The 14,293-nt window shown below is 37.2% G+C and overlaps 1 protein-coding gene across 7 annotated transcripts in view; it reads right to left on the bottom strand.

Annotated features, from left to right (window-relative positions):
* TIA1 (TIA1 cytotoxic granule associated RNA binding protein) overlaps positions 1-12,763 on the bottom strand; it is a 30,125-nt gene extending 17,362 nt beyond the window's left edge. For 3 of the 7 annotated variants that reach the window (XM_081264180.1, XM_081264174.1, XM_081264176.1), the window contains exons 1-2: positions 12,478-12,760; positions 683-779 (exon numbers count right to left, since the gene is read on the bottom strand). In XM_081264180.1, coding sequence (XP_081120306.1) covers positions 683-779; positions 12,478-12,503 — 123 coding nt within the window. In that variant the 5' untranslated portion in view covers positions 12,504-12,760. Of the gene's footprint in view, positions 1-682; positions 780-10,714; positions 10,999-12,477 lie in introns of those variants that run through there. The other 4 variants (XM_081264173.1, XM_081264175.1, XR_014018456.1 and 1 more) reach the window with 3 other exon arrangements.
* Positions 12,764-14,293: the final 1,530 nt, after the last annotated feature.

The raw sequence follows: 14,293 nt of genomic DNA, 5'->3' as shown, positions 1-14,293 counted from the left end.
ATGCCTGCAGTCCCAGCAACTTGGGAGGCTGAGACAGGAGAATAGTTCAAAGCCAATTGTAGCAATTTAGTGAGGCCCTAAGCAACTTGGCAAGACCCTGTTTCTAAAATAAAATATAAAAAGGGGATGGAGGGGCTGGGGCTGAGTGGCAGACTACTTATCTAGCATGTGCGAGGGACTGAGTTCAATCCTTAGTACTGCATACAAAAATAGGCAAATAAAATAAAAGTGTGCTATCTATCTACAACTACAAATAAATAAATAAATAAAGGCTGAGGATGTTGCTCAGTGGTTAAACATGTTCAATCCCTGGCACAAAACAAAAACACTTTCACTGTACTAAATGCATCTTTTTTTTTTTTTAACCCCGTTTCTAGTCTAATTATAACTTAAATTGTAGATTAACTGAACAATAATTAATTCTGATACTTTAATGCATTTGAAAACAAAAACCTAGATACATATATACATACCCACATATAGTTATCTGCTCTAGGAATGATTAGTAGTTCTGTTCTCTTCCTTTATTTAGCAAATAAATTAAAATCCATTGCTAAGACAGATTTATTATAAATATGCTAAAATCCCTATGAATTTAGACATAAACTAAGAAGTCTTTGAAGTAATGGTTTTAACAAGTATGTCAAAAAGAAGAAAGTTAACTTAAGTAAAATACCCTTACATCCATAATCATTTTGCAGTTTTTACAAGGTCCAATCTGGCTGAAGAGTTGGAGAATCAGAGCTTCTGTTACATCTCTGGAAAGGTTACCAACATATCTGAAACACAAAGAAGAGCAATTCATCATTTCAGATTTGCTTCTTTTGTATCAGTTCCTAAAGTTGCTTACTGTAATATGAATGCTGGGAGATGACAAATCTTTGCCTTACACTATACTATTAGGAATTACCTTGTAAATGTTTGCCAACACTTCAAAAAAACTCACATGGATTCAAAATATAGTATGTGCAAATACATTAGACACTGCTAGTAGAATGGAAGATAGTGTGTCAGCGTATGCATGTATTTATTTTGGCAGCAGTGGGGATTGAACCCAGGGCCTCACACATGCTAGGCAAGTACTCTGCCACTGAGCTACACCCCCAGCCCTTTATTATTTTGAGACAGTTTCTCTTATTAAGATGCCCAGGCTGACCTCAAATTTAGCAAATCCTCTGGTCTCAGACTTCAGAGTAGCTGAGATTACAGATGTACACCACTATGTCTATTTTGGTTAAGGTTTTGCAAATTAAATTTGTTGCCCTTTAAGTTTCTAGGCATACCTTAGGAAGTTGTTTTTGAAACTCTTAAAATGAATCATTATTAGAGGTATAAAATATTTTAGGCAATCAATCCTGGGACGTATTGTAATTTTTCCTTTTTTGATGTTACTGGGGGTTTAATCCAAGGGTATTCCCCCACTTAGCTCCACCCCAGCCCTTTTTAGTTTTTATTTTGGGGTGGGGGGAGTGTCTTGCTAAGGTTACTAAGGCTGGCCTTGAACTTGTGATCCTCCTGCTTCAGTCTCTCAAGTCAATGGGATTACAAGCTCATGCCACTATGTCCAGCTTTTTCTATATTAATACAGAAATCATTTGTTTTCTTCCAAATGACTTTGAATATGCAATGAAAAAATTTTATAAAAATCATGAGACAGTTGTTTCTCAGGTGTGGTAGAGTTCACAAACAGATGGGAAGCTTTCACTAAACATCACTCATCAGTGGAAGAAAAATAAAAGGCAGTACAACAAGGTTCCAGATAATTTGAGTTGATGACCAATGAACTTAATTAATATACACAGGGCACTACAAGTCCACATAATCTTTATAAAGGGTTTATAAATAAGTTCTCAAAATGGGCTTTTCAAATGAGATTACCTCTAAGCATATTACACATTTACTACTTCTGACACGATAAAATACAGTAGCGTTTAATAACTGTAGAGTTCTTTCACCAGGTACGCTTCAGAGAACTTGAAAACTAGACTCTCCCTTAGAAAAATAAACGCCTATACATGTCCACAAAGCATGGATTCCATTTCTTTTTTTTTTTTTTTAAAAAAACTCGGCTATTTTCTTTTTTCTTTTTTTTTAAGAGAGAGAGAGAGAGAGAGAGAGAGAGAGAGAGAGAGAGAGAGAGAGGGAGGGAGGGAGGGAGAGACAGAATTTTAATATTTATTTTTTAGTATTTGGCGGACACAACATCTTTGCTTGTATGTGGTACTGAGGATCGAACCAGGGCTGCACGCATGCCAGGCGAGCGCGCTACCGCTTGAGCCACATCCCCAGCCCCTCCATTTCTTCTTTCTGCTGTCCCAACAAACATATCGAGTGCCTATTAGAATAAAACTATTCGGGGCTGGGGATGTGGCTCAAGCGGTAGCGCGCTCGTCTGGCATGCGTGCGGCCCGGGTTGGATCCTCAGCACCACATACCAACAAAGATGTTGTGTCCGCCGAGAACTAAAAAAATAAATATTAAAAATTCTCTCTCTCACTCTCTCTCCTCTCTCACTCTCTCTTAAAAAAAAAGAAAGAAATTGTCCTGCATCTGGGGTGTAGCTCAGAGTTAAGAGATCCTGCTTAGGGGCTGGGGTTGTTAGCTCAGCCTGGCATGACTGAGGCCCTGGGTTCGGTCCTCAGCACCACATAAAAACAAATAAATAAGATAAAGGTATTATGTCCATCTACAATATACACAATGGAATATTACTCAGCAATAAGAGAATAAAATCATGGCATTTGCAGGTAAATGGATGGAGTTAGTGGGGTAGGGAGGGGGAGCATAGGAGGAATAGACAAACTCTAGATAGGGCAGAAGAATGGGAGGGGAAGGGAGAGGGCGTAGGGTTAGAAATGAGGTGGAATGTGATGGACATCATTATCCAAAATACATGTATGAAGACACAAATTGGTGTGAATATACTTTGTATACAACCGGAGATATGAAAAATTTGTGCTCTATATATGTAATATGAATTATAATGCATTCTGCTGTCATATATAAATTTTAAGTTTTTTTATTTTTTTTTTAAGTTTTTTTAAAAATCCTATCTGGCATGTGTGAGGCCCTGGGTTCACTCCCCAGCACTAAAACAACAAAAATCCATGATAGCACTAATTAAAAAAAAAAAAATAGGACTATAGACTTACAAGGTATATAGTGACAACAAAATATAATTAATAATCCTTGACTGGATCCTAGATAGGAGAAAAAGAGCTTGTTCTTGCAGAATGCTAATAAATATAGAAGAAATGAGAGGGGAAAAAAATCACCATTAAAACTCTACAGTAGGACTGGGGATGTGGCTCAAGTGGTAGCACGCTCGCCTGGCATGCGTGCGGCCCGGGTTCGATCCTCAGCACCACAAAGATGTTGTGTCTACCGAAAAACTAAAAAAATAAATATTAAAAAACAAAAACCTCTACAGTAATAATTGCTACATGCAAGATCCACCCGTGAAAACTAAAATTAGTTGATGAATTTTAAGGAAAAACACTTGCATAGCCTCAAAGTCTCTCAAAAAATATTATGGCTTTAACCAGTTAATTGGTGATTTTTATCTTCTGACCACAAATTCTCTTGATATATATCTCTCTAGGAAATGCACCTCAATCCTCTCTTCTTGAGTGTAAGCTAATTTCAGTGATTCATCTTCGGTTTTTTTTTTCTCCTGAGGCACTGGGGACTGAACCCAGGGGTGTTACATAACACTGACCTTCATCCCCAGCCCTTTTTTATTTTGAGCAGTGTCTCAGTAAGTTGCTGAGGATATCCTTGAACTTATGATCCTCCTGCCTCAGCCTCCTGAGTTCCTGGGATCACAGATGTGTAGCATTACATCTGGCTAGTTGATTCACTTCAACAAACCATTTTCAGAAAGCAGTCACTGTACACTGAAGAAACAGTATTTTGAAACTTTCAGTTCATATAAGATATCTCCTCACAGATTCAAAAGGTATAAGAGACTTGACTAAATGTAATGTATTATATTGCATTGGATTCTGGAAAACAAAAAAAAAAGGTTAATGGTGCAAAAACACTGGGCGAGGTGGAATAAAAATTGTAGAATGATTATGTAAAATGTTAATATTAAGGGAAGCTGGGTGAGACTGTGAGAATTCCAAAACCATTTCTGCCTGTATCTATTCTCACCTAACTTTTGTGCTGATAAAAAATCCACAAAACTGCAATTAAGTCTGAATGAAAAAATGGATCTTCTGAAACTTTAGATCTACTCTGCCAAAGGCAGAGATCTAGTGACAAGTGGGTAGTTTTTAGAACTTTAATCTTATCACTTACTCTTTGCAAAATTGTCTAAATTCAAATATTTTCTGATACTTGATTTGAAGATAGGTAATAATAAGCAGTAAGAACAAGCTGGTTTAAAAGAAACACTGGCCAGGCAGAGTAGCATGCCTGTAATCCCCATCATTCTGGAAGCTGAAGCAGGAGGTTCACAAGTGTGATACCAGCCTCAGCAACTTGGCAATACCCTGTCTCAAAATTGAAAAGGGCTGGAGATGTAGCTCAGTGGTTAAGCACCCCAGGTTCAATCCCCAGTACCTGGGGGGCATGCAGCTACACACACACACACACACACACACAGTTTGTATTGTCTTTATGTTTACTTGCTTAATTTAGCCTGTAATAATCTCCAGGAGCCTCCATCAATTCATCCCACACATAGCTGTTTATTCTGTTTTGAGGAAGCTGTACACAAAACTTGCTCTCAATCTTGGACATCATTACAATAGACTATAGGTAACAATACATTTTCATGTTAATCAATGACAAAATCTTTGTGCAAAAAAATAAAACCCATTATAGTAATCTTTAACTTTTTACCAATGTCAGTCACTAATACCTCAAATTTTTATAAACAATGCTATTACAAGTATATTTGCTCAATAATAGTTTGAGACTGAAAGCCTAAAAATATGAAATCTGCAGATCCTTTTAATACTCACTGCCTTTAATCCCAGTGTTCTGGGAGGCTGAGGCAGGATTGCAAATTCAAGACCAGCCTCAGCAACTTAGTGAGGCCCTAAGCAATTCAGCAACCTTATCTCAAAATAAAAAATAAAAAGGGCTGGGGATATGGTTCAGTGGTAAACTGTCCTTGGGTCCATCCCAGTACCACAAATCAAAATAAAAACAACCCTTTTTTATCTTTTTATACATACTTTCAATGGAAAACAAATTATACATTCATATATATGTATGTGTGTGTGCACATGCGCGCGCACACACACCAGAGTGAACTCAGGGGCATTCAAGCACTGAGCCACATCCCCAGCCCTATTTTATATTTTTTAGTTAGAGTAAGGGTCTCACTGAGTTGCTTAGCCATAGCTGAGGCTGGCTTTGAAAATGTGATTCTACTGCCTCAGCCTCCTGAGACACTGGGAGGTTTTCTTACATCTTGCAAAATGTTTTACAGTTCATTCTCATTTTTATATATGAAAGTTTTAGTTTTTCCTTACTATTTGGTTTCAAAAAACAAAGGATTCTCTGAAATATGGCTTTAAGTTTTATGTGTAGAGGATTTTTTTTTTCTTTTGGCTACCAAATATCTCCCTTCCCGACTTTTAGAGAGTTACTACCTTATGGCAGAGTCCTATTCTCTACAGAAGCTGAAAATGACAAATAGGTTTTGTAGACCTCCTTGCAGCGGGAACATTTGAATATGATGGAAGTTAGTTGTATTAAAAATATCAGAGCTGAACAGACTTCACAGAGAGGCCTTAAAAAGAAAAGATCGAAGAAAATGTTTTGGTGGCACAATAGAGCAGTGCTAGTACAAACTGTGGTGTCTGATCTTCAGTGTTTGTGGAAGCAGGATCCTTTCTGGGATGGTCTGTCATTTGATTATGACTGTGCCTAATAGTTGTCTCTCTTTTCTAAGCCAAGTTCCATGACCTTCCTACAAATTCTTAAGAGTGTCCAATATATATATATATTTTTTTGAGAGAATTTTTAATATTTTATTTTTTAGTTCTCGGCGGACACAACATCTTTGTTGGTATGTGGTGCTGAGGATCGAACCCGGGCCGCACGCATGCCAGGCGAGCGCGCTACCGCCTGAGCCACATTCCCAGCCCCCAATATATTTTTTAATAAGCTCCTTTCATAGTTAAAGTACCCATAGTAAAAGTACTCCCTTGCTACATATACTTAATCTTTATATAAAAATCTGTACTGGGGCTGGGGTTGTAGCTCAGCGGTAAAGTGCTTGCCTAGCACAGGAGAGGCCCTAGGTTTGATCCTCAGTACCACATAAAATAAGTAAATAAAATAAAAGACACTGTGTCCAACTATACCTTAAAAAAAAAAAATTCTACTAAAGCAGTTGCAAACCAAGGTCACCTATCATGATGTCTACTGAACTACTAAACAAATGTACAATTTCATTTTATCTAGTTTTTATTTTTCAAATGTTTACTTTTTTTGATGTATACCATACCAATGTTATTTATTTTGCCACATTAGGGATCCAACCAAGGGCTTTAAGCATAGTAGGCAAGTGCTCAATGACTAAGCTACACCCTTGACCTTATTTTTTTGAATAACATTTAAATGTCTTTTTTAGCTATTCCATGGACTTCTCACTAACACCACAGATTTAAGTATCTCATATTGTTATTTACTGTATCACCCCTGGGATAATGTACCAATCCTGTGCAGAACTGGAAAATGGAGACAGAATTATTTGTTAAGGTAATCAATTTAAAAATGCCATTTTTTGTTACTGTAACAAAATACCTGAGGCTGAGTAACTTTTAAAGAAAAGGTTTATTTGATTCACATTCTGGTGGTTGGAAAGTTCAGATATCATGGCACTGGCATCTGACCAAAAAAGCCCCAGCTGCATCACAACACATTGAAACAGAAAGGGGCCCAGCAAGTGCGTTGGTCTTGCTACAACCCAGTCTTATAAGAACTACATTTAAAATTCCTTTCCAAGGCAATGCCCCCATGACCTAATCACCTTTCACTAGGCCCCACCTCTTAAAAGGTTTCACCACTTAACACTGCCACATTAAGGATCTAAATTCCTGAATATGAATCTTTCAGGGACAAACCACACCCAACCACAGCATGTCTTTTGGGGCAGCTGGATAAATATGAATATAAAATAAACATTAGTTAATAATTATATCTGGAGGTAATATATTTGGGGATGTAATTTAGTTGAAGAGCACATGCTTAGCACCAGAGAATCTGGGTTCAATTTCCAGCAACACACAAATATTGTACTAATGTAATCTCCTTAAGGTGAAGAATTATACTGTGATTATGTAACAGAATGTCCTCATTCTTAGGAAATAAAGTATTTAAACATGAAGTGTCATGATGTCTTCAATTAATTCAAATGTTTCTGCAAAAATACCCCCCCAAACAAAAACAAAACCCCCCATAAATGGCTAAATATCAATAATTGCTAATTCCACCTGAAAGGCATGTTAAGTCTTCAATGTACAATTTGTGTTACTTCTCTGTAGGTTTTTTAATTTCTCAAAATAAATAATACCTGAGAAGTAGAATCAATAGTCATCACTGCTACTAGTGACCACATGACAGCTCTGCCAGGGATAGAATTTCATATTACCTTAATACACATTGTTGAAGTTGGTAACTAAGTCGAATAGTTACAAAACTGGAATCCAAGAACACTTAAAATATTCATTTTTTATTAATACAAGCTCTAGACAATTAACCTACAAAGAAAATGTACAAAGCAGAATGGGTTTGTTTCTAGCCACAATCATTAAAATGGAGAATTTAATAAAGAAATCCCTGTGAAAATGAGTAAAAAAGCATGGATAAGTAAGTTTTAACTTAATGATAAATTCCATAAGAGTACGGATTTTAAAAATTCAGACTGGAAATATACTATATAGAACACTGACTGGAACATTGCTATGTACTCTATAAATATTTGCTGAATAACTATACTCTCTAGATGACTTCAGAACATTTGCAATTTGCTAGGAAATTATTTTGCCCGAGTTACTATGCCCGAGTTACTAAAGTTAACAGGGGAAACAATTATTTTCTAATTAACACCTGTAGATGGGCTGGGGATGTGGCTCAAGTGGCAACGCACTCGCTTGGTATGCATGGGGTGCTGGGTTCAAACCCCAGCACCACATAAAAATAAAATATGTTGTGTCCACCGAAAACTAAAAAATAAATATTAAAAAAATTTCTCTCTAAAAAAAACCAAACAAATAAACCTGTAATGTGTATATATACACCATGTCAGCATCCTAACCTATTATTCAACAATTACGTACACTTCACAAAGGATAGTCTGTTACACATTGCGGAAGCTATCTTATTTATTAGCTAGTAATTCTTTCAGTTGGTTTGTGTGGCGATACACACAAACCAGATTGAACAAATGTATCTAATATTAAAATTGAAGACATCTTAAGGGATATCCATGCTCTCAAAATGGCATTCATTTTTACTTATGCAGCAAACATTTTAGATTGATATACACTTCTAAATAAATCCACTTACGGTTGGTGTCATTCTCACATAACACATCCAATCCACTGATAATCTCTGCTGCTAGATTTTCAAGACATATTCAAAATCCTTCTACTTTTCATCATTCTACTAGTATTACTTTTTAAGTCACCATTTGGTCACTCAACTGAACTATACTAGTCTACTTGACTCTGCCCTTTCAATGGTTAAAACAGATTATCACTCCCCTGCTTAAAATCCTCTGATTGCTTCCCTTGCCACTCTTTTTTTCAAAGACACAGCCCTCATAGGGCCCTATATGATCTGTTATCTTCTACCTCCCCTAATAACCCCTTCTCCCCTCACATCATTCTAACCACATTTCCTAATTCTCTCCTATCTCTTCAGTTTCTGCAACAAGCATGCCTCACCATGGGCCACCAGCTCTTTCTGCAGTGCCCCTTGCTCAGATATATGCATAGTTCTCCCCGCACGGTGACTTTTCCTTACTGTTCTCTATAATTTCCACTCTATCTTCCCTATCTTGCATTATTTTTCTCAATAGAACTTAATTACCACCTAACAATTATTTAGGTAAGTTCTAAAAAGATCTATGTGTTTCCAGTTCCTAGAACAGTGATTGCCATGAGTTACATTCTCAAATATTACTAATGAATATGTTTGTAGCACATTGTCAATTTTTTTTTTTTTTTTGTCTGAGCCATATCCCCAGCCCTTTTAGTTTTTTGACATAGGGTCTTGCTAAATTACTGAGGTTGACCTCAAACTTGGAATCCTCCTGCCTTGGCCTCCTGAGTTGCTGGGATTACAAGGATGCATGGCCATTCTTCAGAAACAATGTATTATCCAATAACTAAAATTCTCATTTTAGTCAAACTTTCCTTCAGTCTCACCTTACTAGTTAAGAATGAATAAGCCAATGAACTCAACAAAAAAGAGTTGCTATTTCCTTCTACAAAAGTGTTTGGAGAAGAGTGGTGTAGAAATAAGAAAGATGCATGGGGTGATGGAAAGGCAAGGCCCTCATTAGTAATAATTAGACAGCAATTATTTAGCTGAGGGCTTTTAAAGAGATCTACATTGTTAACAATGTCAAAGCCATACAGTAACTGTATAGCTATATCAAAATGCATTTGAGAGTAAATCACTCAGAGGACATTAAAGTGCCTGGATCTAATGGAATTAACTTCCAGCAATTAACACCAGCAATGTTTTTATAGTTTAGTGTGTCGCTTTTATTTCACAAATTTAAAGTTTTCAAAGTGACCAAGGCCAATTCAGATTCACTATACACATATTTTTATTTTTCATTATGGACAATTTCAGATTTACACATAAGAATAATAGTATGTAAATATAACCCATCCACTCACTACAAATGTCTGAATTACTAATTACTTTGAACACTCCTCAAAATAGTCTTACAGGAAAATCTTTAAGAATGTTTTTCTCACAATGTGTTTCCAAAGTACTGCTGAGAGAAAGATGAATACTGGCAATCTCAAATTTAACACGGTGATGCTGACTACTGAGATGTGGCAAATGGATATTTCCTCTAAGCCATTTAGGAACACAGGTTGTATTAGAATTCAGACTATTTTATTCTCAAATGAGTAAAATCTTGATTCTCTTCTTGAACTGTATCACATTTTAAAACAAATCTATTAATCACTTACCATGGACCAGATGCTGTGCCAAGAACATATTAAAAGCCCCTGACATATTATAAGTTCCAGAGTCATGAAAGCAAACATTAAAAGTAAGAATGCTGCTGGGAAAACTTAGGAATTAGTGCCTACCCATGGTGTAACTGGAAAAATGAGAGATTTGGCTGAGGGAGACAGAAGCAAGTGAGAAGATAATAGGACTACTTCGAGCAAAAAAGGATTCTTAAATGGGGTGTTCTAATGAGAGGTTCAAGGCAAAATCAGTCATTAGTGTAATGGTTAAGAGCTGAAGACAGTCGAATTGCAGGATGAGGAATAAAAAGGTATATGATCTTGGGTGAGTTAATTAGACTCTAATTTTGCTTTTTCTGGCTTCAAAATGGAATAAATTATTTTAATGTTCAGATGAGTATTAAAAGAGCATTTAAAGCACTTAACACAGAGCCTGGCACGTACTAAGCATTTAATGACTCTCTGAATTAATAAAACTCTATTATTTCTCCTGCAATGATTAGTCCCCTGTCCCCAGTCTAGTACTATTTAACTACCTGCTTTTGAAGACTGGCCTGAGAATGCTGAAGTTGTCTTCATTATTTGATATTCCCAAATCAACGTACTAAAAAGGTTAAGTTCCCATATATTCCTGGCAGTTTCTGAAATTAAAAAATTTCAAAATAATGTAAGAATCTTAAATGTAAAGGCATTATAAAATATGAGCAGTGCTTAACCCAATATGTGGCTATCATGCTTCTAGCTAAGATCTAAGAGGAAAAGAAGTCTAGTAGGTTTTTAGGGAGTGTTCTTCTGTAGATACAAACTTTCCCTAATTGCTGCATCCTTATAAAAAGATACCCATAAACTAGCAGAATATTTAACCTATTAAGAAAATAAGTCTGGGGATTTAGCTGAGTGGTAGAGCATTTGCCTAGTATGTGCAAGGTTCTGGGTACAATCCTGAGCACTGCAAAAAAATAAAATAAAATAAATAAAAATATAAAAGTTTTAAAAAAGAAATGTAAAATGTAACAACATTTCCCATATATATAAGAAATATCAATTTAGAATTCAAAAAATTTTGGTGAAAAAAACAACTCTCTAGTTCAGAACTTTAATATCTAGAGTTGTGAAAAGAAACCTAAAATTGTATTTTTAATGCATTGAGCTCTCAAACTGCCAGTATCCAACAGTAAAACAAAAAGCCACGTCAGGAACTCACTGAAAAGTTAACTATGTGAGATGATAAATATGTTAAGATGGCTTTACTGGGGTAACCAATTTGCTCTGTGTATTTCATATTAAACATTATTTGTAAACCTCAAATTCACACAATAAAGTAAAAATCCAAAACATATCTCATTGAGCTTTTCCTACCCCCCCCCCCCGGAGAAATGCAACAAAGGCAGGATCGCTCATCCAATTAATATTCTGAAAACAAAGAATGCAGGGGGGGGGGGAACTACACGACAAAGAAAATATCCCCAGCTCGGATCACTTAATACTAAAAAATTCTTGCCTAAATACGTTATATAATCAACTGTTGCTTCATAAAAACTGCCTGCTTGATCGGCAACATGTCAATCACCAGAGTAGCAAGCGATTATAAAGATGTATTAGATCCACTTCCCCTCAGTAGATATATTCCTCCGGGTGAGATTTCCATTTTTTTTTTTTTAAAGCAGTTTCAAAATCCTTGGGTGGTCCGGTTAGACTTTTTGGTCGAGGGTCGGGGGTGCTATAGAAGAAAAGCCAAAGAGAGGTTAAAGAAAGATATTTGGCTTTTTTCCAGTTGGCAACTGCGAGAATAAAGTTTACCTCAGCCTCAAGATGGGGGAAAAAATTCCTACCAACGAGAAGAAAACGAAAGGAAGAGTTTCAGGAGAAAAATAAAATGAAAGGGAAGTCTGAAAAGATATAAAGAGGTTAATTACAGGGGGGGAGGCGGGAAAAAAAAAAAAAGAGAAGCAAGCAAGCATGGGACGACAGGAGGGTCCGCCGAGTTCTAAAGAGAGGTTTGAATGAAAAAGTCTTTTCTCCAGGTCTAAGGACCCCAGAGGGCGGGCGGCGAGGCCAAAGGCCGCGCGCTGGTGCAGTTAAGGCGAAGGGATTAATTCTGAGGGTCGACCCCCAGTCCCTCCACTTCGTCCTCTCACAGCCCGGGTCTTGGCTCTAAGCATCCAGGTGTGTGCTAAGGAGAGAGGAACCACGATATCGCGGCGTCCACGGAGACAATAGGCTGGGGAGCGGCGCAGGGCCGAGGCCTCCCTCCGGGACGACCACCATCCCGCCTCCCTCATCGTTGCTCCAGACTCACAGAGTCTTGGGCATCTCGTCCTCCATGGCTGCTGCTGTCGCGGCGGCGCCTCTGGGTCCAGCTCCCTGCCCTTCACTACCTCCCAAATCGTATGAACGGCTATGGCTGCGGGATGGCGGGGTTTCTCGGCTGAGCGGAGGTTATTTCGCCGTCTTCTTCCGCGGTAATTACGCCGATATGCCCCGTACAGCGCGAACAATGAAGCCCCGATTCAAGATGGCGGCGAGCCGGGCGCCTAGGAGCAGCCAGCGAAGTGACCCAGACCGCGCAGGCGCAGAATAACCCTGCACTCTCACCCTCGCGGCGCGGGGCTACACCTCAATCCGTAGGTTCACTTGTTGCGCAGCCGCTCTTTCACCCGACTCGTGTTGGCTCGGATTGCGCAGGCGCAAAGCTTAACTATTTCAAAACTTTCGTAAACTGTTGGTTAGCTCCAGATCCGAATGTGAATTATAATGAAATGGAGATCTTCAGGGTAATTAAAAATTCTAAGTATTTTCACTACAGGAAAGATTTATGAAGATTCTTTTAAGACATTTTTGGGCAAAAGAAATGCCTGCGCCGCCCGGGAATCGAACCCGGGTCGCAAGAATGGGAATCTTGCATGATACCACTACACCAGCGGCGCTGTTGATGAAAGCACTCGCCAGAGCCTCCTAGGAGAAAATGCAAGCACACATTCCCATTCAAAGATGTACTTCATATATTGTTATTTTAATTTGAAAATAAAAGTGTACTGATGGTTTGATAGTTCATATCTGCTATTTTTTTTCATTGCTTTGAGAAACGAATTATCTCATTGCAGTGCAGTTGGATGGATGTTTCTATTTTTTCTGTACAGAAAAAATATTCAATTTTAATTTTTTTTTTTTACTTAAAAACATAAGTGTTTCAGTAAGAAGAATTTGCCTTGTTGGTGCTAACCAATTATTTGAGACTTGAAAAAATATTTTCAGACCCTTTATTTTCAGACCCTTTCTGTGGTGTATTCAATGTACATTGAAAAGCATTTAAGAAGTGGTTTCTGTAGCAAATTGGTCACAAGAATCATAAGGTAAGTGAATCAGAAGATACATAAATTTAAGTACTCTTTTAGAAGGAAGGAAAATTAGGGCTCTAAAATGTGATTTAGTGTTTTCGTTATGCATTTCATAATGAACTTTATAAGTTATATGAAATATTTTATAAACATAGGAGAATTTACACATCCAAAAACTAGATCCTCTTCAAAATAGTTCCTTTAGAACTATGATACATTTCTGATTTCCATTTTTGGAATTGCCTTGAGAGTCCCTGATGCATTCTTCAGATTATATTAAAAGATATCAAGATTTATTTCTTGAGGATGAGGCAGATGTTATAGTGGACAGTATTTTTAAACACATTTTTGAGACACCCATTTAAAGTAGTTTTTTTTAGTTTATTCATAGAGATGTTCAACCATTTCTACAATCAATTTTAGAACATTTTCATTCTTCCAAATGAAACTTTTTCCAATTAACAGTTACTTCTGGATCTACCTATTATGGGCATTTCATAGAAATGGAATTGCACACTGTGTTCCCTTGAAACTGGTTTCTTTCACTTAGTATTATGCTTTCAAGGTTCATATATGTTGTATCTATCAGTTTCCTCTTTGGCACCTTTCCTTTTTTTTTCCTCCTCAAATATTTTGAACTGTTTTTGTTTGTATTATTATATTTTTTTTACAGTGCTGGGGATTGAATCCAGGGCCTTGCACTGAGCTATATCTCAAGTCCCTTTGCAATGTTCTTTTAGTACTGTAGATTTTTGGTTTGTTTTGGTACTTGGAATT

The sequence above is a fragment of the Spermophilus citellus genome (assembly GCF_964194105.1).
Source record: "Spermophilus citellus genome assembly, chromosome: 13".
Classification (NCBI taxonomy): domain Eukaryota; kingdom Metazoa; phylum Chordata; class Mammalia; order Rodentia; family Sciuridae; genus Spermophilus; species Spermophilus citellus.
The sequence above is the reverse complement of the archived record's forward strand: the minus strand, read 5'-3'. Positions and strand labels throughout refer to the sequence as shown.